The 25,240-nt window shown below is 39.9% G+C and overlaps 1 protein-coding gene across 2 annotated transcripts in view; it reads left to right on the top strand.

The window, feature by feature from the left end:
* Nucleotides 1-25,240, top strand: part of egf (epidermal growth factor) — a 146,228-nt gene that overhangs the window by 36,136 nt on the left and 84,852 nt on the right. For both annotated transcript variants that reach the window (XM_043697796.1, XM_043697805.1), the window contains 5 exons: nucleotides 4,317-4,498; nucleotides 9,841-10,071; nucleotides 13,534-13,736; nucleotides 21,960-22,070; nucleotides 23,025-23,147. In XM_043697796.1, the coding sequence (XP_043553731.1) occupies nucleotides 4,317-4,498; nucleotides 9,841-10,071; nucleotides 13,534-13,736; nucleotides 21,960-22,070; nucleotides 23,025-23,147 (850 nt within the window). The remainder of the gene's footprint in view (nucleotides 1-4,316; nucleotides 4,499-9,840; nucleotides 10,072-13,533; nucleotides 13,737-21,959; nucleotides 22,071-23,024; nucleotides 23,148-25,240) is intronic.

Raw genomic sequence — 25,240 nt, 5'->3', positions numbered from 1 at the left:
AGGTCCTGGGCCTCCTTCACTGCCGCTCCCTCACCACCAGACGCCTGGAGGAAGAACGCCTCCTCTTCCGCCTCGGAACACTTCAACCTCAGGGCATCAATGTGGACTTCAACAGTTTCCTCATTTCCCCTTCCCCCACCTCACCCTAGTTCTAAGCTTCCAGCTCAGCACTGTCCCCATGACTTGTCCGGACTTGTCCTACCTGCCTATCTCCTTTTCCACCTATCCACTCCACCCTCTCCTCCCTGACCTACCACCTTCATCCCCTGCCCCACTCACCCATTGTACTCTATGCTACTTTCTCCCAACCCCCACCCTCCTCTAGCTTATCTCTCCATGCTTCAGGCTCACTGCCGTTATTCCTGATGAAGGGCTTTTGCCTGAAACGTCGATTTCGAAGCTCCTTGGATGCTGCCTGAACTGCTGTGCTCTTCCAGCACCACTAATTCAGAAAGTGGCAGGTGGAGTTTAATTCAGATAAATGCGAGGTGCTGCATTTTAGGAAAGCAAATCTTTGCAGGACATATACACTTAATGGTAAGGCCCTTGGTGGTGTTGCTGAACAAAGAGACCTAGGAGTGCAGGTTCATAGCTCCTTTAAAGTGCAGTCGTAGGTAGATATGATAATGAAGAAGGTGTTCCTTTCCTTTATCGGTCAGGGTATTGAATACAGGAGTTAGGAGGTCACGTTGCAGCTGAAAGGACATTGGTTGTGCCACTGTTGGAATATTGCATGCAATTCTGGTCTCCTTCCTATCGGAAAGATGTTGTAAAACTTGAAAGGGTTCAGAAAAGATTTACAAGGATGTTGCCAGGGTTGGAGGATTTGAGCTACAGGGAGAGGCTGAACAGGCTGAGGCTGTTTTCCCTGGAGCGTCGGAGGCTGAGGGGTGACCTTATAGAGGTTTAGAATATTATGAGAGACATGGATAATTTAAATGGGCAAAGTCTTTTCCCTGGGGTCGGGCATAGGTTTAGGGTGAGAGAGGAAAGATAAAAAAGAGGCCTAAGGGGCAACGTTTTCATGCAGAGAGTAGTATGTGTATGGAATGAGTTGCCAGAGGAAGTGGTGGAGGCTGGTACAATTGCAACATGACTCTATGAACTACCGACATTAAGGGTACTAGTGACATCCACTGTAATGGCTGTAATGTTCAACTATCTTCACAAACAACTCTGAGACTGATTGGTATATTTCTTCTTGTTTTTACATTTTACCTTTTTGGGTTCACTTAGAGTCATAGAATCATAGAGATGTACAGCATGGAAACAGACTCTTCGGTCCAATCCATCCATTCCGACTAGATATCCCAACCCAATCTAGTCCCAAATGCCAGCACCCGGCCCATATCCCTCCAAACCCTTCCTATTCATATACCCATCCAAATGCCTCTTAAATGTTGCAATTGTACCAGCCTCCACCACTTCCTCTGGCAGCTCATTCCATACATGTACCACTCTCTGCGTGAAAAAGTTGCCCCTTAGGTCCCTTTTATATCTTTCCCCTCTCACCCTAAACCCATGCCCTCTAGTTCTGGACTTGCCCACCCCAGGGAAAAGATTTTGTCTATTTATCCTAACCATGCTGCTCATAATTTTGTAAACCTCTGTAATGTCACCCCTCAGCTTCCGATGCTCCAGGGAAAACAGCCCCAGCCTGTTCAGCCTCTTCCCATGGCTCATATCCTCCAACCCTGGCAACCTCCTTGTAAATCTTTTCTGAAACCTTTCAAGTTTCACAATATCTTTCCGATAGGAAGGAGACCAGAATTGCACTCATTATTTTTGTTTCAAATCTGTGTTGCATTGACATTTCTTCTTGCAGTTCATAGTTAAGAATAGTCTTTTCCTTAATTCAATAAAACCTGTTTGACTCCTTTTAAAACACAAGTTCATTTGGGTCTGGTAGAAAGATGGACACAAGGGGAAAGGATCATTTTTATAATTAACTTGATTGCACACAACTGAGGGGGCTGCTGAATTTCAAAAGGGAGCTAGTTCACCCCTCCTTACCTGAGAGTTGAATGGTTTGAAGTATCCAATCTGGGGACAACTGGGGGAACCTCACCAACAGACTGCTTGTAAGAACTGGCTCTGTCATATCAATTGATATGCTTCTTACACATGAAAATACATGTGCATAAGATGTTAGTCAGTAAAGACAGCACTTTCACTTCTTTAGCTATCACATAACACAATATGACCGTCCAGTGTGTTCACATATTATTGTATTTCCTTCTGGGTGGCTTACTGATGATTGCTCAGTCAGATACCTACACTGGCTAACAGATCAGAATTATTTGGTGCATTTTGATGTGTGCACTCATGTGAGTGTGGCAAGATTTACAATTCTTAATACCAGATTGAATATCTGGTCTACTAGAATATGGTTATGTATAGTAGGTTACAAAACAGCTGTACATATAATAGTACAACAATAAGTGTGAATCAGGTTGATAAGCAGGCTTTCATCACTCACTCTTTTTGGTCAACTATCTGATAAGTACCACACTAATGTAGCTTCGTTTGGCAGGTTTCTTATTATGTATCCTTTTGATTTGATTTATTTTTGTTTCAAATATCTACGTTTAGTGAAAAGTTTTGTTTTGTGTGCAGTACAGACAGATCATGCCGTGCAAAGTGCATAGGAGTAATAGAACAGAGGAAGGAATACAATATCGCGGCTGCAGGGAAGGTGCACAAGGAGCAAGATCAACATCAAATTTGAAATTTGAGAGGTCCATATTTGGGAAGTCTAATAAAAGTGGGAAAGAAGCTATTCTTTAGCCTGTTGGTACGAGTGTTTAAGATTTTATATCTTCTGCCTGATGGAAGAGGTTAGAAGACATTATAACTAGGGTGGGAGGGGCCTTTAATTAGGTTGGCACATCCTGAGTTCTGCAAATATTTTGCCAAGCTTTAAGGATATCAGTTACCTTCTGTTATGGAAGCACTATGCTGTGTTGTGGGAATGATGCACTTACTACTTAAGTAGGCAACATTTTCCACATTCAGCAACATATCATAAGTAATCAAACATGTCCTCAGAATTTGATATTGCTCCGCCATTTTGTCCAAAGTTTCCACTTTGTGTAGTCCACTCCACTCAACTTCACTCAAATTTCAGCTTTAATGGTTTTTGGTTTGTCATTTCCAAATTTATGCTATTTTTTCTCATACATTACCCCTTCCACTTTCCTAACATTACTGCCACCCTCACAGGTAAAAAGGCTTATGCACTTTTTAAAAAATAATATTTTTTGCCCATTGCATATGAATCAATGATACCTCTTTAACTGTTTCTATCTGTCTGAGAAGGTACTGACTTATACTTACAACCTGCATCTGGGCTTAGGTGAACCCAGATGTTCAAACATAACCTAATGTTTGTCAATTAGGTTATGTCACAGTTTATATACATTGTCAGGAGGGGTGATAAAGAAGTAAAATTGGAAGTTTTAATTTTTTTTTTAAAATTGAACTGAGCTATAGAAAATAATAGAAAGAAACAGAACCAAAAAAAAAGATAAACTAATACTATGTATATTTTGTCTAATGAAGGTATGATAGTTAAGAGTTTGAGATTCAGATTTTGAATATACTCATGTTGTTCCTAGATGGATAACTTTAGCAGTTTATACTATAGATAAGGTATGTGTTTTTAACTGTCTGTTGATACAGATGAAAAATGTGGGACACATTTGTTTGAATTTCTGATATATGCTTATAGTATTCAAGTCACCACACAGAGAGCTTAAATCTATTATTATATTATTCCACAAAATTGAGAAAAATCCATTTTAAGAGGAGACTATGGGTGAATTTTTATCATCAGTGAAAGTAAGAAATGAGTTCTAAGGGATCATCACTTGGTATAAAAGAGATGAATGTGTTGAAAAATGCAAGTTGAGATTGGTCTGATCTGTTTTGTTCTTTTTTACTGAAGGTGATTTTATTCCCACTAGGTCTACCCTGTCCTTACAGCAAACAAGAAAGTTCAACAAAATCCAAATATATTTCCTAAAATACCATCATAGAGTAGGCCACACCAACAGGAATGCAGTCAATTGCAATTTTATAGCAAAAATCATTTTGCTGCACATATGTGATATTTAATGTAACTTCCAGATTGATGCTAATGCTGAATTAATGCCCAAGTCTCCACAGAAGGTAGTTTCCCAATGTAAGAAACAATTGGTTAATAATATATTACTTGGCTTAGACTCCTAAAAAGATGCATTCCTTTCATACAACCTGTTTTATTTTATTTTCTAAGAAATCATCAAAGGATAATGAGCCTTTTTTTTGCATCACAGAATGTTCGGGCTGTAGGGAAAGGTCTTTCGGGATTTGTCGTGGATTGGTTGCACGACACCATCATTTGGACCAATCAAAGGAAAGGAACCATTGAAATGTCAAACTTAAATGGGAAGAATTCCAAGAAACTGCTGGAAGAACTTATCTTTCCCACTGCTGTAGCAGTTGATCCAGAAAATGGGTAGGCCTCTGGTTAAACTTTTCTGTTATCCAGAATTTCCAAATATGTAATGCACAGAAAATCAGATGAAGCTCTGTTGCAGGAAGCATCATTTAGATCATTCGTCCTGTTAGAAGGAAGCATTTCCAGAAAAGGTTTGAAATAAATTTAATAGATAAGAGAACACACATTTTGTGAATCTCTCCCGGTGAGACCATGAGACAATATTGGATGGACTTTTCCCTCTCACCATTACCCGCATGCTGAATCCCTGTAGAAAATCCACTTACTCAGCATTACAGATATCCATGTCTTCACTGCCAGTGTCCTCAGTGATAATCTCCCAGGCTGAAGAGTCTCCCAGCATGTGAATGGCCAGCAGCTTCTCTGGCATGCAGGACATCTGTGTTGAGGCTTGTGTCAATCATAGAAGTCCACTGGTCAACTCTTCCGAGGCTGTATGGGTTTGTTGAGTGAGGGTGAATTTAATCATCTCCTGCTACATCGAACGTAGAGATTACTAAATTCAGCCCCGTGAAGCTGAGATTATCTTATATATGTTTGGATGTATGAAACCTTTGGGTAGTATACCATCTTAGCTTTGATAAGAGGTGAAATATTATCAGATGTATGTAGGAATATGGAGTAATCAGATCAGCCATGATCTTATTGAATGGTAGAGCAGACTTGAGCTCCTTCATTCAAACCTGATGTTGTGTGATTTTTAACTATATTTTCATAAACATATTTCAATGTTAGAGCCTGAGGTTTGGTTTGAAAGCAGCTGAGAGTGCTGGTGTAAAAACCTCCTCTCATTCTCTCTCTCACAATCCGCCAGTGGGAAGGAACCTAAAGGAAGTGAATTTTGGCAGTTCCATGTCAATGATTGGCAATCTAATTTCGAAAGGATAATTAACATTAGAAATGTAAATGTTATCCAGTACAACAAAAAGGAAGCATTGTCGTCCTTTTATTCCAGATTACGCATGTCCTGGTTTATAACTTCATTCAGGCACTGAGAAGTTCTATTCCTTTTCTTTATTATTCACTGCAGTTTTCTTTGGTATGACCTGCTCTTGTAGCTAATGTATTTATGTGGCTAGTCTAATTGAGTTTCTGATCATTGGTAACCTCTGGGCTACTGATAGGGGAGATTCAGAGATGATGATGTAATTGAAGGGTGATGTTTAGTTTGTCTCTTATTGGAGATGGCCATTTCCTGACATATGTGATGTACATGTTACTTGCCACTTGTCAGCCCAAGTCTGGATATTGTCCAGGTCTTGCTGCATTTGACTATGACAGCTCCAGTATCTGAGAAGTTGGGAATGGTGCTGAACATTGTGCAGTCTTCAGTGAACATTTCATCTTCTGACCCCACTATAACATCAAAGGGCTCTAGCTAACTAAGAGTCTATGGGAATCAGGGGCAAACTTCTCCACTGGCTGGAATCAGACCAGTCATGGTTGGTAGAGTTCTGCCTTCTCAGTTCCAGGCTATCTTTAAGGAATTCCTCAGGGTAGAGGCTTTGACCCAACCAATGTCAGTTGCTTCAACAATGATGTTGGTGGCACAGTGGTTACCACTGCTACCTCACAGCTCCAGGGACCCAGGTTGATTCTAGCCTCGGGTCACTGTCTGTGTGGAATTTGCACATTCTCCCCATGTCTGTATGGGTTTCCTCCAGGTGCTCCGGTTTCCTCCCACATTCCAAAGATGTGCAGCTTAGGTCGATTGGCCATACTAAATTGATCATAGAGTACAGGGTGGGTGAGTTCGCCATAGGTAATGCAGGGGTAGAGGTGGGATGCTCTTCAGATGGTCGGTGTGGATTCGATGAGCCAAATGGCATGTTTCCACATTGTAGGGATTCTATGAAACCTTCTTTCCATTCCAAAGTCAGAAGTGCAGAAGTTCACCAATGATTGCACAATGTTCAGGAACATTCACGACTCCTCAATACTGAAGTGGTACATGTTTGAATGCAGTATGACATGGACTTGGCTGACAAGTGCCACCACACAGGTGCCAGACAAAGATCACCTGCAAGAAGACAGAATCCAATAAATGACCCTTTGACATTCAATGACATCATCACCATCATGCAATTCCCCTCCTAGTAAATAAATTCACCGTAGTCCCTGAGAACCACCCATGGGATCACCAATCTCGGGACTCATAGCAGAGGCAGTTATGCAAAGGTTAGAACAAACAGTCCTACCACAAATTCAACCCAAACTCTGGGTCAGATATGTCGATGACACGTTTGTAATCATTAAAAACACGTAAATAGAAAAAACACACCGGATCATCAACGCCACACTCACAGGAATCCGATTCACGAGAGAAGAAGAAAAGGATAGCCAACTCCCATTCCTAGACGTGATGGTACAGAGAACACCAAACGGAGAATTCACTACAAGGGAATACAGGAAAGCCACACACACAGACCAAGTCCTAAACTATGAAAGTAACCACCCCAACACACACAAATGAAGCTGCATCAGGACACTATTCAGAAGGGCCACAACACACTGCAGTACACCAGAACTGCAAAAAGAAGAAGAGGAACACCTATACAAGGTATTCGCCAAAAACGGATACCCGCGCAACTTCATCAACAGATGCCTAAGAGAAAGACCACAGAACGAGGACTTACCACAACCAAAAGGACTAGCCACACTACCATACATCAGGAGCATCTCGGAACTGACAGCCAGACTACTGCGACCCCTAGGACTCATAACGGCACACAAACCAACAGCCACACTCAGACAACAACTCACCAGAACGAAGGACCCGATACCCAACATGAGCAAAACTAATGTAGTGTACAAAATGCCATGCAAGGACGGCACAAAACACTATATAGGACAAACAGGAAGACAGCTAAACAATCCGCATACATGAACATCAACTAGTCACGAAATGACACGACCAGCTATCCTTAGTAGCCACACACGCAGACAACAAGCAACATGAATTCGACTGGGACAACACTACTATCATAGGGCAAGCCAGACAGAGAACAGCCAGGGAATTCCTAGAGACATGTCATTCATCCACAAACTCCATCAACAAACACATCGACCTGGACCCAATATACCAACCACTACAGCGGACAGCTGAAACTGACAACCGGAAGCGGCAGGGACAGACCACTATAAACACCGGAGGAAACATCAAAGAAGCGCTTTGCAGGAAGCTCCCAAGCACTGATGATGTCGCCTAGCCAGGGGACGAAACGTTTGCAACAAAAACTTCCAGCTCGGCGAACAGAACCACAACAACGAGCACCCGAGCTACAAATCTTCGCACAAACTTTGAACTTTGAAATCCCTGCCCAATGGCATTGTGGGTATACCTAAATCAAATAAATTGCAGTAGTTGAAGAAGGCACTCACCATCATTTTCTCAAGTCCAAGCAGGGTTTGGGCAATAAATCCTGGCCAGCCAGTGACACCCGGATCAATGAATGAATTTAGAAAAAGCAATAGGTGACTTGGCCTTTTGAGCCTGCATCACTAGTCTATAATGTCATGGCTGATCTGATTTTAACTTCAACTCCATATGCTTGCCCATTTCCCAATAACCTTTGACTCCTTTGCTGATCAAGAATCTGTCTGCCTCTTCCTTAAAACCATTCACAGATTCTGTTTCCACTGTTTTTAAGGAAGTGAGTTCCAATTGGCTTATAATCCCCTGAGGTGAAGACGTTCTCCTTATTCCTTTCTTAAATGAAAGACTTCCTCCTTTCAAACAATGACACCAGTTCTATATTTCATATACCAGACAAATCATCCACCCTGTCATGAACTGTCAGGGTTTTGTATGTATCAATCACATCATTTTTAACCTTTCTAAACTCCAACAGGTACAGGCTCAGCCCGTCTATCATCTCCTCATAAGATAACACCTATTCCTCTTATTAGTCAAGTAAAGTTTCTGAACTACCTCCCATTCCTACAAAGGGAGAGCAATGCAGCACACATTGCTCCAGATGTGGTGTCACCAGTACTCATTAGAACTGAAACATCACCTTCCTACTTTTGTATTCAATACCCCTCACGATAAATAATAACATGCTACTTGCTTTATAATCATATGCTGTAGCTGCATACCAACCAGATCCCTCTTTGTGTCAGAGCTCCGCAATCTCTCATCATTTAGATAACACTTTTTTTTTGTTCTTCCTACCAAAGTGAAAAATTTCACATTTTCCCATATTATACTCCATTTGCCATATATTTGCACACTCACCTAACCTATCAGTATCCTTTTGTTGCATCCTTATCTCCTCTTCATAACTTACGTTCCTGCCTATCTTTGTGTCATAAGCAATTTGAATAACCATACCTTTGATTTGTATATCCAAGTCATGTGTATAAGTTATAAAGGGTTGAGGCTCCAGCACTGGTAGCACACCATTCATTACATCTTGCCAACCAGACGTTACCAATTTATGCCTTCTCTCTATTTCCTGTTACCTAGCTAATCTGTTACCAAAGTCAATATGTTAATCTCATGACATAGGCTTTTATTTTCCTCAATAATCCTTGATGTGACACTTTATCAAATGCCTTCTGAAAATATCAGTACAGCATACCATTCATTCCCTCTAATCCACAGTTCATGTAACTTCTTCAAACATCTTTAATAAATTGATTAAAGATGATTTTCCTTTCACAAAACCATGTTGATTCTGCCTGATTGTCTTGAATTTGTCTAAGTTGTCTATTGTAACATCTTTAACAATAGTTGCTAATGTTCTTCCTGTGACATGATGTTAAGTTAACTGGTGTATAGCTTCCTGCTTTCTTCTCCGTCCCTTTATGAATGATGGAATTATGTTAGCTACTTGCCTATCTGTCAGACAGGCTATTAAAGCAAAAGTACATTAGCTTCAGAAATTTTATCCCTCTTTATCTTGTCCAAATTCAGTCCTCCAAGCCTGCATCAACACATTATGCTCTTCCATACTAAAATTGCCTTCACTTACAGGATTTGTATCCCTCTATTCCCTTCCTATTCATATATTCATCCAGGTGCTTCTTGAATGCTTCTAATTGTGTCCGCTTCTACCACCTCTTCTTGAATTGTGCAGAATCCACAATTCAATTCTGGTGTGAAAACCAAAACTTCTATTGAGTTATTGCATGGATGGTCTCAGTTTATAGCCAAGCTTCATTATATATTATTCACTGTAACTTTGTGTTCTGTAGTCCATGATTCTTTGCCAACACAAAGTTTTTACTCTATTATATTGCATACTATTTTTGCAGCTAACCTTGCATACATTCAATACCCAGAAAAAACAACATTATTGTGATAATTGATCCAAACTATGTAATCTTGTTCCAAGGTATATGTTTTGGGCTACAGAAGGCTCTGTACCAAGTGTTCATCGTGCAACACTAGACGCTACTGGAGTTGTCACCATTTTCAAGACCATGAACAAAGTGAAGAGTTTATCTCTGGATCTTATTGACAAGCGACTCTTCTGGGTTCAAAGTGATGTTGGGAACATGTCGAGCAGCTTTGGCTCATGTGATTACAATGGTGACTCAGCTTACATCATAAAACAATCAATGCAGTAAGTGGCAATGTGAAAAATTCGAAATCAACAAATCCTTGCATATAGTCAAATGAATTTTAGTTATGTGCATTTCACTAAATAGTTTTTTCATCATACTTTTTGATGTGAAATTATATTGCCTGCATTTTCATTACTACATTAACTTTTTTTTTAAGATTAGATTAGATTACTTACAGTGTGGAAACAGGCCCTTCGGCCCAACAAGTCCACACCGACCCTCTGAAGAGCAACCCACCTAGACCCATTCCCCTAACACTACGGGCAATTTAGCATGGCCAATTCACTTAGCCTGCATGTTTTTGGACTGTGGGAGGAAACCGGAGCACCCGGAGGAAACTCACGCAGACACGGGGAAAATGTACAAACTCCACACAGACAATTGCCTGAGGCGGGAATTGAACCCGGGTCTCTGGCACTGTGAGGCAGCAGTGCGAGCCACTGTGCCACCGTGCCATCCACTCACTTATTCAAAATGGTTCATTTAGATTAGAAAGTGTGCATTGCTTACCTAATAGCATCACACAAATCATTATTGTCAAACTACATAGATTGAAATTATTTCCTGTGAACTTGCGGCAAATTCTGAGGAAATACTGCTGTGCTAGTGTCTGCATCTGCTGTTTTAACAACAGATGTAAAGGAAAGACTCATGATATAGTTAAAATTACCCAAAAATTCTGAAATTGTGACAATTATGGGTAGTTATGACTTCTTTTACAAATGTATACACATATAGATAGATCAACATGACTACATGTACAGTTCAAATTCTTAAACTTTAGCTGTGAATCCATACACTGGCACTTTAAAATAATCTCTTGTGCGTGTAGTTTACATCACATCTGTCACCTATATTGTGTTAATCATTTGGGCTTGTCAATTCTTCTTCATTATTAATTAAGTTTATATTTTCCTTCTCTCCAATTATTTTCATGACTGACCAGCCATTTCATATAAGCGTCCCTCATAAATTCCAATTCAACTCATCACATTTCATCAGTAAAGAGATTTTGCGTATCATATTCCCAGAAACAAGACGTTATTGCTATGATAGTTTATCTCTACTCTAGAATATTACATTCTTAAAATTGACATCAATCACATGATTAGTATATAAGTAGCAATTTGTATCAGTTGAAAATACTGTGTGCTCACATTCCCCTTCAAAAATGTACACTCCAGTGAAACATTGAGGATTGGCTGTATTGCTGGATGTATCTTGCTTTGAATAAGTTATAAACCACGGTAGCCAATTTGTAAATAGCACAACCCTGTAAACAGTTATATGGCAATGACCAGCTCATTTGTTTTACAAATATTGATTAAGGGATGACAATAATCCAGGACACCAGAGAGAACAGCTCTGTTTTGCTGCAAATATAGCATGATATTTTGATTATTTTATATGGACCATTACAACAAGTACAAAATGTAAAAATGTGTTGCTACCTAAGGGAGTAAGAAAGGATGTCACTTGAGTATCTGCATTGGCTTTTCAATGAACATCATGACTTAGTACCATTCCTTTGTCTTTTAATATTGCTTCTCTTCAAATAATGATCTAATAACCTCTTAAACACATCAACTGAACTTGCCTCCACCACACACCCAGGCAGTCCATTCCATACCCAATCTACTCATTGTGTGAGAAGGGTTTTTTTCATGTTATCCTTGTTATGTTTGCAAATCACTTTAAAACAGTATCACTGGTTCTTGAGCTGCGTTCTTAATTTTGCATTTCTACTCCATTAAAAGTGAACCTTAGTGTTCCATTGGCTTTTTTGGCTTTACTGACCTGTAATGCTCCTTTTAGTGATTTATATATCTATATATCTAGATCCCTTTTGTTCCCTTATCCCACTTAGGTAATTATTTGCACAGATCTCTGTTTCTTTCTATCATATGTATTTTGTAACCATTGTCTATATTGCAATTCATTTGATTATTACATGGAACATAGAATTGTACAGCACAGGAACAGGCCCTTCAGTCCACAATGTTGTACCAAACATGATGCCAAATTAAATTAATCGCTCTGCCTGTCCTTGATCCATATCCCTCCATTCCTTGCATGTGCTTATTCAACAGTGTCTTCAACACTCCTATCATATTTGCATCCACTACCAGCCCTGGCAACTTATTCCACACTCCTACCACTCTCTGGGAAAAAAAAACCTGCCCCATACATCTCCATTGATCTTTCCTGCTCTCACTTTAAATGCATGCCTCTTAGTTTTAGAGATTTTGACTCTGGGAAAAAAGATTCTGACTCAACCCCATCTATGCATCTCATAATATCATAGACTTTGACCAAGACTCCCTTCAGCCTCCACCAGTCCAGGGAAAATAATTTGAGTTATTCCAGTCTCTCCTTATAGTTCATACCCTCTAATCCAGAGAGCATCCTGGTACACATCTTCTGCACGCTCTCCAAAGCCTCCACATAATTCCTGGATTGTGACAATCAGAATTGAATGCAATACATTGAGTGTGGTCTAATCAAAGTCTTTTCAAGCTGCAACATATAAAGCTGATTCTTGTACTCAATTCCCCGAACAATAAAGGCAAACATTCAATGTGCTTCCTTTACCATCCTATTTACTTGCGTGGTCACTTTCAGGGAGCTATAGACTTGAACCTCAAGATCCCTCTGTACATCAATGCTATACGTCAATTGAATATCATTCTGTAAGTTTATGAATGTTGTCGTGTTTTTATCTCTGTCCTCCTCTGTATTCATTGCATCCCCAATTTAATTTTGTCTACAAATTTTCAAATTGCAGTTGTAAAGATATAGATTCCTTCAGCCAATAAAATCACTATGATCTATTGAGGATCAACATCCCTGATCTTCCTCAGTAGTGCCTACCTCTCCCAGTAGGAGTGCTAAGGATCCATAGATTAATGTCTAATCGTTGGGCCCGAAAGATATGGGATTGCACCCACATCATTAATAGAGAGCAAGAGGGGAGGCAGCCAATGGGAAGGTGGTCAGTTAGGTATCTATCTCTTTGATCTTATGGTTTCATCATTGGCATTTGGGTTAGTCTTGTCACAACATAAAGTCACAAAGACCTGTGGAAATATCTAGCCAATTACATCAACTACATTGTCCTTTATCAACTTCTTCTGTTACTCCTTCCAAGAATTCTATAAGATCAAGATTGACCTCCCTCTATAGTCATTTATGTATTTGACTAAAAATCCCATTATTCTTCCAACCATGATATTAAAATGTAATATTTCTTAAACTCCTTTTATAAAATATAGGAATCACATTGATTAATAATCTTTAAAGGAGACAATTGTATCTTTTGGAATAAAATGCATTTTGTGAATGAGGAGATGTAATCATTTGATCTAGTTTATGAGAATAAATTGGCACTTTGTGACATCTCAGAAGAAAAGTAAAACACAATATTTGTTGCTGATTAGCTGTCTTTATTTCTATCTGAACAGTCACCAGCCATTTGGAATATCCATCTTTGCTGAGAACATATACTATGCAGATTGGAAAACCGGCACTATTCGTCGAGTGAACAAGTACACTGGAAAAGATATTGTGACCATCAGCCTAAAACCATCCTTTTTACCTCCAGCCGATGTCAAAATAGTGCATCCATTCCACCAACTGACAGCAGAATCAGGCTCACAGTCAGCAGGTACAAATCTTGACTAACAATTTTTCTCTAATGGATATATTTTAGTGTATTCAGAATATTCTACACCACTGCAGTTATAGTATATATATTAATTTCTGAATAATCATCTGAACCAAGTACAACTTGGCATAGGGAAACATAGATTAATGGTTTGAGTATGTGACTGAATGAGTGGGACAGGAGGAAGGTGCACAATTCATGGATCACAGGAGTGATCACCATACTGGTGAAAAAATGTTTGCTCTATTGGGCTCAAATAAAGATAGGTGGGTTTAATCTGGTGACAATTACTGAGACATGGTAGTAGTTGCGATTTTTATGGGGAAGGGATGTAGTTTCAGGTGATGGTGGGATGTTAAATCCTCTGAAAATGACATTAGGTCAGAATTCTGAGATCACCATACCCACTTCCTGTTTTCAACAAGTATATTCAGAGGTGAACTGCGAAGTAAAGCATTTAAATGTTCAAATAGTCAGTTAAGTCCTACTTTAATCATTTGAACCAAACATTCTAAATTTAAAAGGAACTAGATTTACTTCCCAAGGTGTGAGGAAAATCGAGTCGCTAAAACACATATATTGTGGGGTACATTCTGCATTGAAATTGACAGTCTGAGAACCTGTTGATCAATGAAACTGAAGAGTTTCAGCCATGGTCAGGTAAGTGGCTGTTACTTACAGCATGCTTCCTCAGTCAGAGTATTCACGGATTGACAGGTTGTTAGAGATGCCCCATGACAGTACAACAAAATGACCAATGACAGCCCCAACAAGCTTTGCAGTACACGTTTAATAGGAACAAGAGACTGTGGGAAGGGCTCAGCACTTAAAACAATAGCCGGATGTTTATTATAGTAAGATTGAATGAGCAGCATTCTTACTATCCAACAAATAAGAACATTTCATACCAATCAGTTATTTCTTTTAAGTCTTTTTTCTAAAAAAAACCAGTTGTAATATTACAAATAGGGTTCAACTAAAATTCTTCATGATAATCATAGATATAGATTCAGAAAGATGTATATAAATCACTTAAATACTCAAAAAAAGTTTTAAAACTAACAGAGAAGGGCCTCTCTATCTCTTATTAAGGACAAAAGCTATGAGAGTTAGAATGGTAAGAAATCTTAAAGAAACTCTGTTACAGTCTTCTTAAAAAAGCAGATGCAGACACCATAGTTGAGAGATAGGAGGTCACAAGCAACCATGGAAAGTTCAGTTTCCCACACACTAAAATGAGCTCATTCAGATCATAGCAATAAGATTAATAATTGAATCACATACTGGGAACCCAATCATAGTTGAATAACCCAGCATTAATTAACAAATAGTATACATGGGGAGGGAGTATGTGCCGCCGTGTATACAAAATATGTATAAAAGATGTTTTACTTGAAGTTGAAATTAGAGTGCCATTGACTTTTCTTCCAATCTGTGCTGCAGATTAAGAGGGTAGTTGAACTCTTACATCAAGGTTAGATTTGGGAGAAGTCTTTGGCCTCATCTTGTATTGTACCGGTGGAATACATGAATAAAATTGCCATGTGCCTCAAGCTCTGCTGTCTCCCAATCTTATCTCTGGAAAGATTTGCTCCAACACAGGTGATCACCAACTTATTAGAAGATGCTTCTGCAATCTTGCACTTTATCATGCAACCATACTTCCCTGTTCCCACCCTTCACCACAGATTAGAAACATAATCCCTGCACCTTTGACAAGGAATAACTGGAGCAACACCAAGACAAGCTGCCTATCACCCTCACCTTAACCTCCTTCCACCTATCGCATTTCCAATGCCCCTCCCCCAAGTCCCACCTCCCTACCTTTTATCTTAGCCTGCTTGGCACACTCTCCTCATTCCTGAAGAAGGGCTCATGCCCGAAACGTTGATTCTCCTGCTCCTTGGATGCTGCCTGACCTGCTGCGCTTTTCCAGCAACACATTTTCAGCTCTGATCTCCAGCATCTGCAGACCTCACTTTCTCCTAGTTTTTTCTTCATCCCCAAGCCAGAGGAAATGGACATATGAACACGCTTCACTGAGAAGAGATCCTCAACAGAAACTATAAGCAGACTATTTGTTATTGTTCAGGAGCATCAGAGGGCTAAATGTCAATGTGCTACCCCTGTGAATTGTAAAATAACATGAAGCCACAAATATGAGAAACCATGCCAAAACTGATGAATGACAAAACAAAGCATGAATAGCGTACAATGGTTCATGAATTCCATGTGCTGGATCAATGGTGCTGGAGTTCAAGTACAATAAATCTACCAGGATGCTGTTGATGTTCTCCATCATAGACATAGTTAGACTGTGGAGAGAAACCAGAGTAAACGTCGAGTGAGCTTTCCTCAGTTCTGTTTTCTCCCCATAAATGCTGCCAGACCTTCTGAGCTTTTCTAGCAATTCTGTTTTTAACCCTCCTCTTCCAGTCAGTCCTTGTGAAAGTCACATACTTCATTCCTCGTTTGATCTCCTTGTGACCACATTGACATAATGGCCATAAAATCAGACCTATTAACCTCTATTTGTGCCACTAATTCATTTATTACATTCTAAATGCTACATAATTTTGGTAAAGAGCCATGAATTTTGCCTTGTTCCCCCTTTGATGCTATTTGCTGTTTTTTTTTGAATGCTTGAACACTCTGAAGCAGCATCCAAGAAAGTAGAATTGTATTCAAGTATAATGGTAGCGTGTAATAAGACACTCTGCTGGTTTCAGCAGGGAAAGCCATATCCTGAGTGAATGAAAAACACTATCAAGCCACTATCAACTGTGGTTAGATGAGGAATGAGGAAAGCATGTTTTTATCACTAAGTTGTGACCGAACACTGGTCCGATTCAATGGAATCCGTGAGATATCAAGCTCAGAAACTTTGCCTCAGAAACTTCAATTCATGGCTTACCATTTAACTATCCAGAATGTTTCACCAAAATGAGCAGTGTCAAAGGAACTGCAAGATTGTATTCGGAAGAAAATGCAAACACATCTTACTCTGTAAGTACAATATTCACTTCAAAGACAAATTGAGGATCGAACTTGACAAGATTGCGCAAGATGGAATCATTCAAAGAATACGAAAACACACAGACTGGTGTCATGTAGAAAGATGAGTCATTGAGAGTATGCCTTGATACATGACACCTAAACACAGCTTTGAAATGATGTCTTTACAAAACACCCATTCTCAGAATTAAATTCAAAATTCTTCTTAAAACTTGATGCCATGCATAGTTACTGGTCAGTGCATCTGGTCAGACAGTACTATTTTCATTGGCTCTCATTTAGGTTATTCGTTAGCCAGGATTTCAGTCAAGCTCATAATAACTGTATTTCATCCATTGTACGAGGATGTATTTGTGTAATTGGTGACAAAGCTGTGATAGGAAGGACAAGGCAAGTACATATCCAGAATCTGCAATTATTGTTGCAAAAGGCATGAAATGAAAGACTGATATGCAACAGTTAGAAATTTCACATCAATGTGTCACAGATGAACTTTTTCAATTCTATTTACTCCAATACATCCTGATCCAAATGAAATAGAGAACACAAAAGTCATACCAACTCCTCAGGGAAAAATGATCTTCAAAGATGTCCAGGTCAGTTCAACTTATTATCATAGAGTCATAAAGTCATAGAGATGTACAGCATAGAAACAAGACCTTTAGGTCCAACCCGTCCATGCCATCAGATATCCCAACCCAATCTAGTCCTACCTGCCAGTACTCGGCCTATATCCCTCCAACCCCTTCTTATATACCCATCCAAATGTCTCTTAAATGTTGCAATTGTACCGGCCTCCACCACTTCCTCTGGCAGCTCATTCCATACACATACCACCCTCTGTGTGAAAACGTTGCCCCACTTACCCTAAACCTATGCCCTCTAGTTCTGGACAACCCCACCCCAGGGAAAAGACTTTGCCTATTTACCCTATCTATGCCCCTCATAATTTTGTAAACCTCTATTAGGTCACCCCTCAGCCTCCGATGCCCCAAGGAAAACAGCTCCAGCCTCTTCAGCCTCTCCCCATAGCTCAAATCCTCCAACCCTGGCGCCATCCTTGTAAATCTTTTCTGAACCCTTTCACGTTTCACAACATCCCTCCAACAGAAGGGAAGCCAGAATTGCACGCAATATTCCAATGTCCTGTATAGCCACAACATGACCTCCCAACTCCTGTATTCAATACTCTGACCAATAAAGGAAAGCATACCAAACGCCTTCTTCACTATCCTACCTACCTACGACTCGACTTTTAAGGAGCTAAGAACCTGCACTCCAAGGTCTCTTTTTCAGCAACACTCCCATTAAGTGTATAAGTTCTGCTAAGATTTGCTTTCCCAAAATGCAGCACCTCACATTTTTCTGAATTAAACTCTACCTGCCACTCCTCAGCCCATTGGCCCATCTGGTCCAGATACAGTTGTAATCTGAGGTAACCCTCTTCGCTGTCCACTACACCTCCAATTTTGGTACTAACTGTACCTCTTATGCTCGCATCCAAATCATTTATGTAAATGACAAAAAGTAGAGGACCCAGCAACGATCCTTGTGGCACTCCACTGGTCACAGGCCTCCAGTCTGAAAAACAACCCTCCACCACCACCCTCCGTCTTCTACCTTTGAGCCAGTTCTGTATCCAAATGACTAGTTCTCCCTGTATTCCGTGAGATCTAACCTTGCTAATCAGTCTCCCATGAGGAACCTTGTCGTACGCCTTATTCAAGTCCATATAGATTACATCTACCGCTCTGCCCTCATCAATCCTCTTTCTTATTTCCTCAAAAAACTCAATCAAGTTTGTGAGATATAATTTCCCACGCACTAAGCCATGTTGACTATCCCTAATCAGTCATTGACTTTCCAAGTACATGTACATCCTGTCCCTCAGAATTCCCTCCAACAACTTGCCCACCACTGACATCAGGCTCACTGATCTATAGTTCCCTGGCTTGTTCTTACCACCTTTCTTAAACAGTGGCACCACATTAGCCAACCTCCAATCTTCTGGCACCTCACCTGTGACTATCGATGATACAAATATCTCAGCAAGAGGCCCAGCAATCACTTCTCTAACTTCCCACAGAGTTCTTGGGTACACCTGATCAGGTCCTGGGAATTTATCCACTTTTATGTGTTTCAAGACATCCAGCACATCCTCCTCTGTAATATGGACATTTTGCAAGATGTCATCATCTATTTCCCTACATTCTATATCTTCCATATCCTTTTCCACAGTAATTACTGATGCAAAATACTCATTTAGTATCTCCCCCATATTCTACGGCTCCATACAAAGACCACCTTGCTGACCTTTGAGGGGAATCTTCACACATTTCTAATTTTACTTTAAAGTCTTCAGCACTTGGAGAATTATTGAGGCAAAAAGTATACCTTTGAAATGATGTGGGGATCAGCAGGACTTCTTTGAAGCTTCAGTAAAGTCACTTTCAATTCATTATAAAACTTGTAATTTTACAGCACTCCTCATGAGATCTTTCTGGACAATTGATTGGGAAGGTATTTCAGGAAAGTTAAACACATAATTGTTTGTCCACTTATCACAAGTCCAATGGTCTAGCTGAATGTATTATTTGCACAATCAAAAACCTAATCCTCAAATGTAGCCAGGCCCAAGCAAGATCTACACATTCTAATGTCACACTTGAGAGCAATACTTCAGAGTGCAACCATTCCATCACCAGTGGGGTGCATGTTTGACTCACATACCAATTTATGGAGTCGTATTCAAAGTGCTAATTTTGAAACTCGAGGGCAGCTTGTAAAACTGCAACAGATAATGACAAATGAGCTTAAAATAAAAATATGGATGCAAAATTTTGAAGATTACACAGGGAATGACAATTTTGTGTTCACGATCCCACAGGAAGCAGATGGCACTCAGCCGAGGTAACAAAATGTGATCTGAACTGGTCTATACACACATAAGTTAACACAATGGTGAGATGGAACTTGTTAGAAACGAAAATCGCTTCTCAATAATCGCTCTAGACAAATTCAGGAAAACAAAGTTTTATTAACAAGTCAAGTCTGCAGAGTCGGGCACCCTTAAAGAAAAGGCGCGCTGAGGCTTACAAAGTCTCCATTATTTATAGGACAAGTCCCTCCTCTCCTTGGCTCCAACAAGCCATGAGGTTCACATTCTTAAAAACATCATTATTTTTATCACAAAGTCTGCAACAAAAGGCTCCAGAGTCTCCAAAGTTTGTTGTTTTTCTCACCCTGTAGTCTTATCAGTCAAAAGCTTTAATCTTGAAACAGATGTCTCAAGTCGCACTCCCATCCTGGAGTCTTATCAGCGAAGGACTCATCCTTCTCTGCTATGTGAATGGCTTCATTAATCAAGAGCCTGCTCGCTTTCACTATAGCTCACAAATTGTCAGCATTCTGCACAATTTAAACTACTCTACTTTTGAGTATATAAAATGGTTGTTAGAAAAGAAACAAAGGTTTTGTCTTTTATTATAGATCAGTCTGTGGTCCAGGCACATCTTAAAGTTTAAACCGAAATTACCTCTTACAGAACTGAAGATAGATCAGGTCTGTTCTAGTTTCCCAATGATCTCTCAGTCCTGTTGTACCATATAAGGTCCAGAACACAGAAAGAAACAAGAGGCAAAGTCACCATAAATGTGAACTAGATGTGTCAGTAAATTACATAATGAAGCTTCTTAGGTTCACATTATTGTAATGAGATAAACTTCCGTGTGTGTGTGTGTGTGTGTGTGTGCATTATCACAACTCTTCTTGAAAGTCTGCTTCATGTTTGTAAACTGTAATGTCTGCTTCATAACCGATACTGTGATTTACTTCTTCAAATAAACCACCTATATAATCAGTCCCTGATGAGGATTTGATTATTATGACAATGGCCACAGTGGCATGACTGGCTGGGCAGGAGGCCAGGGTTGAGGGTGTTGGGGGTGTGTGGTTTGGGGAGGCTGTGTGTGTGATGGTCCTGCCAATATAGCAATTAGCTATGGCCTTGATTGAGGATGGACCCAGGTACAAAATGAGTGACATGGGTATGAGTGTGCAAGAAGAGGTTTACTCAGGAAAGTAATTGCATTCAAAGTAGGTGGCTAGCTGTAGGCTTTCCTGATTCTGAATCTCTTGATTCAGTGCTGAGTGTCTTTAATGAGGGACCCCAACCTCCTGGAAGCACCCAAGCAAACACGAAGTATATTTGTCGTGTTCCCACCACGATGAGTTCTCTACCTGTTAGTGAGTTAACGCAAGTGAACTGAGCTGTCCATGAATTGTCCTGGAGGAGAAAGTGAGGTCTGCAGATGCTGGAGATCAAAGCTGGAAATGTGTTGCTGGAAAAGCGCAGCAGGTCAGACAGCATCCAGGGAACAGGAGAATCGACGTTTCGGGCATAAGCCCTTTCCTGAAGAAGGGCTTATGCCCGAAACGTCGATTCTCCTGTTCCCTGGATGCTGTCTGACCTGCTGCGCTTTTCCAGCAACACATTTCCAGCCATGAATTGTCCTGGCCCAAACATATTCAGGTGGACGTGGAATAGTGGTAGTAACCCTCCAGCCCCATCACCGACCCCCAGGAGCGCCAAATGCACCATAGGGTTGAATAGAGGCTTCCACCAACTGAGACAGATAGCTTGGTACAAACTTATGAAGAATGGAGGTAATCATAGGTAATCACAGTCATAGAGTCATAAAAATGTTGATTCCTTGTCTACAATGATCCAGTTATGAATGAGAATTGCTGGATCATACAGTTTGAATTTCCATAGATTCCTCAAGCAGTCTGTGTCCACATTCTTTCCAGCCAGTGCTTCTTGCAGTGCTTCTTCCAGCCAATAGCACCAATGGGAAAGGCAGATAAATGACCAACCTAGTACATCACAAATTTAAGAACTTCTGTAGCATTGTCTGAGAGTGGCAAAATTGTGCATTGGTAAATAGATTTTCTAATAATTATTAAGTTTAAAATAAAGTTCTATTCCACAAACCTTAATTTGCAAACTGTAATATCATTCATGGATAGAGGAAAAACAGTTTTGAATGATTTGGAGGCTTGCAACACTTTCTGGATAAGCTACCCTGATGGGCAAGGCACACTTCTGGAAATTCATCCCTAAGATCTCAATTCACATTACCTTGACATTATTAAAAGGAGAATCTGAAAACTGTACCTTTAACATTGTTGCTTTCCTGTTTCTGTTAGCTATTTCTGCAGAAAGAGACAATGGAAACATCTGCAAAAAAGACTTGGAAGAAAATCACTGTGAGTGTAAAGAGGGCTATGTTCTGAGTGACGATCAGAATTCCTGTGAAGGTAAACTTTGCACAATGAGCTGGCAATTTTCTGAAATTGAACACGATTCCTTGCAACTTTGGTGTTGTGCTTGATGCCAAGATGAACTTTGGACCATTTATGGAATGTTTTGGACCATGAAAGGAATGTTTGCATAAGATGTGCATTTGAAATAGTAGGGAGAAATTTTGCTTCAATGCTCCAAATGTTGGAAGCGTATATCTGATCATGTCCAAATATATTTCAATCACTATTTTTTACTGGGTTATATAATTTGCTGGGAAAGGATGTGCTAAGAATATCAAAGCGGGACATCTCCCATTATATTTCCTCATTTATCTGTCTACCATGACTAAACAGACCACATTTTCATGTTAGATGCTTCTATTAATTGTAGGGAGGTTAATTGTTTGCATGAAGATGTAAAATCTGCAGTTTGGGGAAAAATGCTTTAAATTTAGATTTTGTTCTCTGCAATGGTAACATTATTTAGAATATATCTGTCAAAAAGTATATATATATATATATATATATATAAAAGTGTAAAATATATTTAACACATCTCGCCCACAGAAGGCATCAAAAGCCAACACAGGCATTTTTGATTTAGATCATTTTAAATATGCCTGTAATTATGTTTTGCTTGGATGTTTTAAATGGTACAAATCACTTGCATGAAGCAAGATTTCAATGACACATCAAGATGGTTTTTCTTCACTAACTGTATTTAAGGCTGAGGTGAAACAACAGTGTGGAATGAGAGAGAGTTCAGATGATGAGGCCTACTGCCATATTATTGCCCAACCTGGGATCATACAGTACAATGATATCATTTGGCTTATCTTCTCTATGAAAAAAACTGTTCAAATACATTCATTATTTCCTTATCACCTGCTACACTGTAATACTTTTATTAGTTCCAAATACAATATGCAACTTCTCTTTCCTCTGATGTATATATCTCTGTATATTCAGATGTCAATGAATGTGCATTTTGGAACCATGGCTGCACTCTAGGCTGTGAGAACTTTCCAGGGTCTTATCGCTGCTACTGTCCAGAAGGCTTTATACTGCTGCCTGATATGAAAACCTGTCATGGTAAGGTTTCATGCAAGTATTTTTGTGAAAATCTAAGAATAGTAGGGGCAGGAACATTCAATCCATTGATTCTTGTATCTCCAGTAACCTTTGAAGAATTTCAACCAATGTCATTTTCTTTAAGTGAATCTCTGTATTGTCCATGGATTCCAGAACTTCCAATGAATAAGACAGGTATTATTTACACTGTTGGGTGCCCCAACGCTGGAAGATCTGTAACTGTTCAAGAAGGCAGCTCACATTTTCCAGAGGAATGAGGGATTAGCAAAAGCGTTGTCCTGGCCAGCAACATACACATTCTGTGACAGAATCTTTATTGACATTGAAGAACTTGTATTGGAATAAAGATAAAATACTGCTCATGCTGGTTCCCTGAAATAAAAACAGAAAGTGCTGGAGAGTCTCAACAGGTCTGGCAGCATCTGTGGGGAGAGAAATAGAAGTAACATTTCAAGTCTGTTTTGACTTCTTCGGAATTCTTCAAAACTTGCCCCTTTTCTAGTGCTTACATCCATGGCTAATTTGCCTCCCATTTTTTCCTTGGATCTGACCATCATCAATGAAGTATTTTGGACTGTTTTGTTACATTAAAGACACTATAAAAATATAAGTTATTGTTGGTGATTGTAGAATCATAGAGATGTAGAGCATAGCAACAGACCCTTCATTCCAACTTGTCCTTGCCGACCGGATATCCTAAATTAATTTAGTTCTATTTGCCAGCACTTGGCCCAAATCCCTCTAAACCTTTCCTATTCATACACCCATCCAGATGCCTTTTAAATGTTGTAATTGTACCAGCTTCTAACACTTCCTCTTGCATTCCATACACAGACCACTTTCTGTCTGGCAAGATTTCCCCTTAGGTCTCTTTTAAATCTTTCCTTTTTCACCCTAATCCTATGCCCTCCAGTTCTGGATTCCCCCACCTCAGGGAAAAGACCTTGTCTAATTACCCTGTCCATACTGCTTATGATTTTATAAAATGCTATAAGGTACTCCTCAGCCTCTGACACTGCAGGGAAAACAGCCCCAGCCTATTCAGCCTCTCCTTACAGCTCAACGCTCCAACCCTGACAACATCCTTGTAAATCTTTTTTGAACCCTTTCAAGTTTCACAACATCCTTGCTATAGGAGAGAGACCAGAATTGCATGCAATATTTCAGTAGTCACCTAACCAATGTCCTGGTCAGCTGCAACATGATCTCCCAACTCCTATACTCAGTGCTCTGACTAATAAATGACCAGTGCTCTGACCAACAGTGCTCTGCTCTTCGTCACTATCTTATATAACTGACACTCCACTTCCAAGGAACTATGAATCTTCACACCAAAGTCTCTTTGTTCAGCAACACTCCTCAGGACCTTACCATAAGTGTATAAGCCTGATTTGCTATTCCAAAATACAGCACCTCACATTTACTTAAATTCAACTCCATCTGCCTATGGCTTGTAAGTGAACATATATTAACAAGTATTAATACTTCTGGCGAAATATAATTAGTGGTGTGTATTTAAAAGATCATAAGACCATTTTAGATCATTGGATAATTCAGCCCATTGTGTCTGCTTCAGTATTTGATATGGTTGATATGTTTCTCAACACCATTCTCATGTTTTCTCCGGTAAACCTTTGATCCGCTTACTAATCAAGAAACTACCTATCTCTGTCTTAAATGCATTCAATGACTTGGACTCCACAGCCTTCTGTTGAAGGGTACCAATATCCTCGGAGGTAGGTTTGCTAGCACTCTTTGGGGGGGTTTAAACTAATTTGGCAGGGGGATGGGATCCGGACTTGTAGTCCAGCAAGTAGGTTAGCTGTTTTTCAGGATGTCCAAGAATGTAGGGAGGCTGTGGAGAAGGTAGCACTGACAGGGAATACTTGCGGACACAGAGATGGGTTCAAGTGTGTATACTTTAATGCAAGGAGAAATAAGGTGGGTGAACTTAAGGCGTGGATCGGTACCTGGGACTACGATGTTGTAGCCATCACGGAAACGTGGATAGAAGAGGGACAGGAATGGCTGTTGGAAGTTCCTGGTTACAGATGTTTCAGTAAGATTAGGGAGGGTGGTAAAAAAGGAGGGGG

This window comes from Chiloscyllium plagiosum, chromosome 1 (assembly GCF_004010195.1).
Source record: "Chiloscyllium plagiosum isolate BGI_BamShark_2017 chromosome 1, ASM401019v2, whole genome shotgun sequence".
NCBI lineage: Eukaryota > Metazoa > Chordata > Chondrichthyes > Orectolobiformes > Hemiscylliidae > Chiloscyllium > Chiloscyllium plagiosum.
The sequence above is the reverse complement of the archived record's forward strand: the minus strand, read 5'-3'. Positions and strand labels throughout refer to the sequence as shown.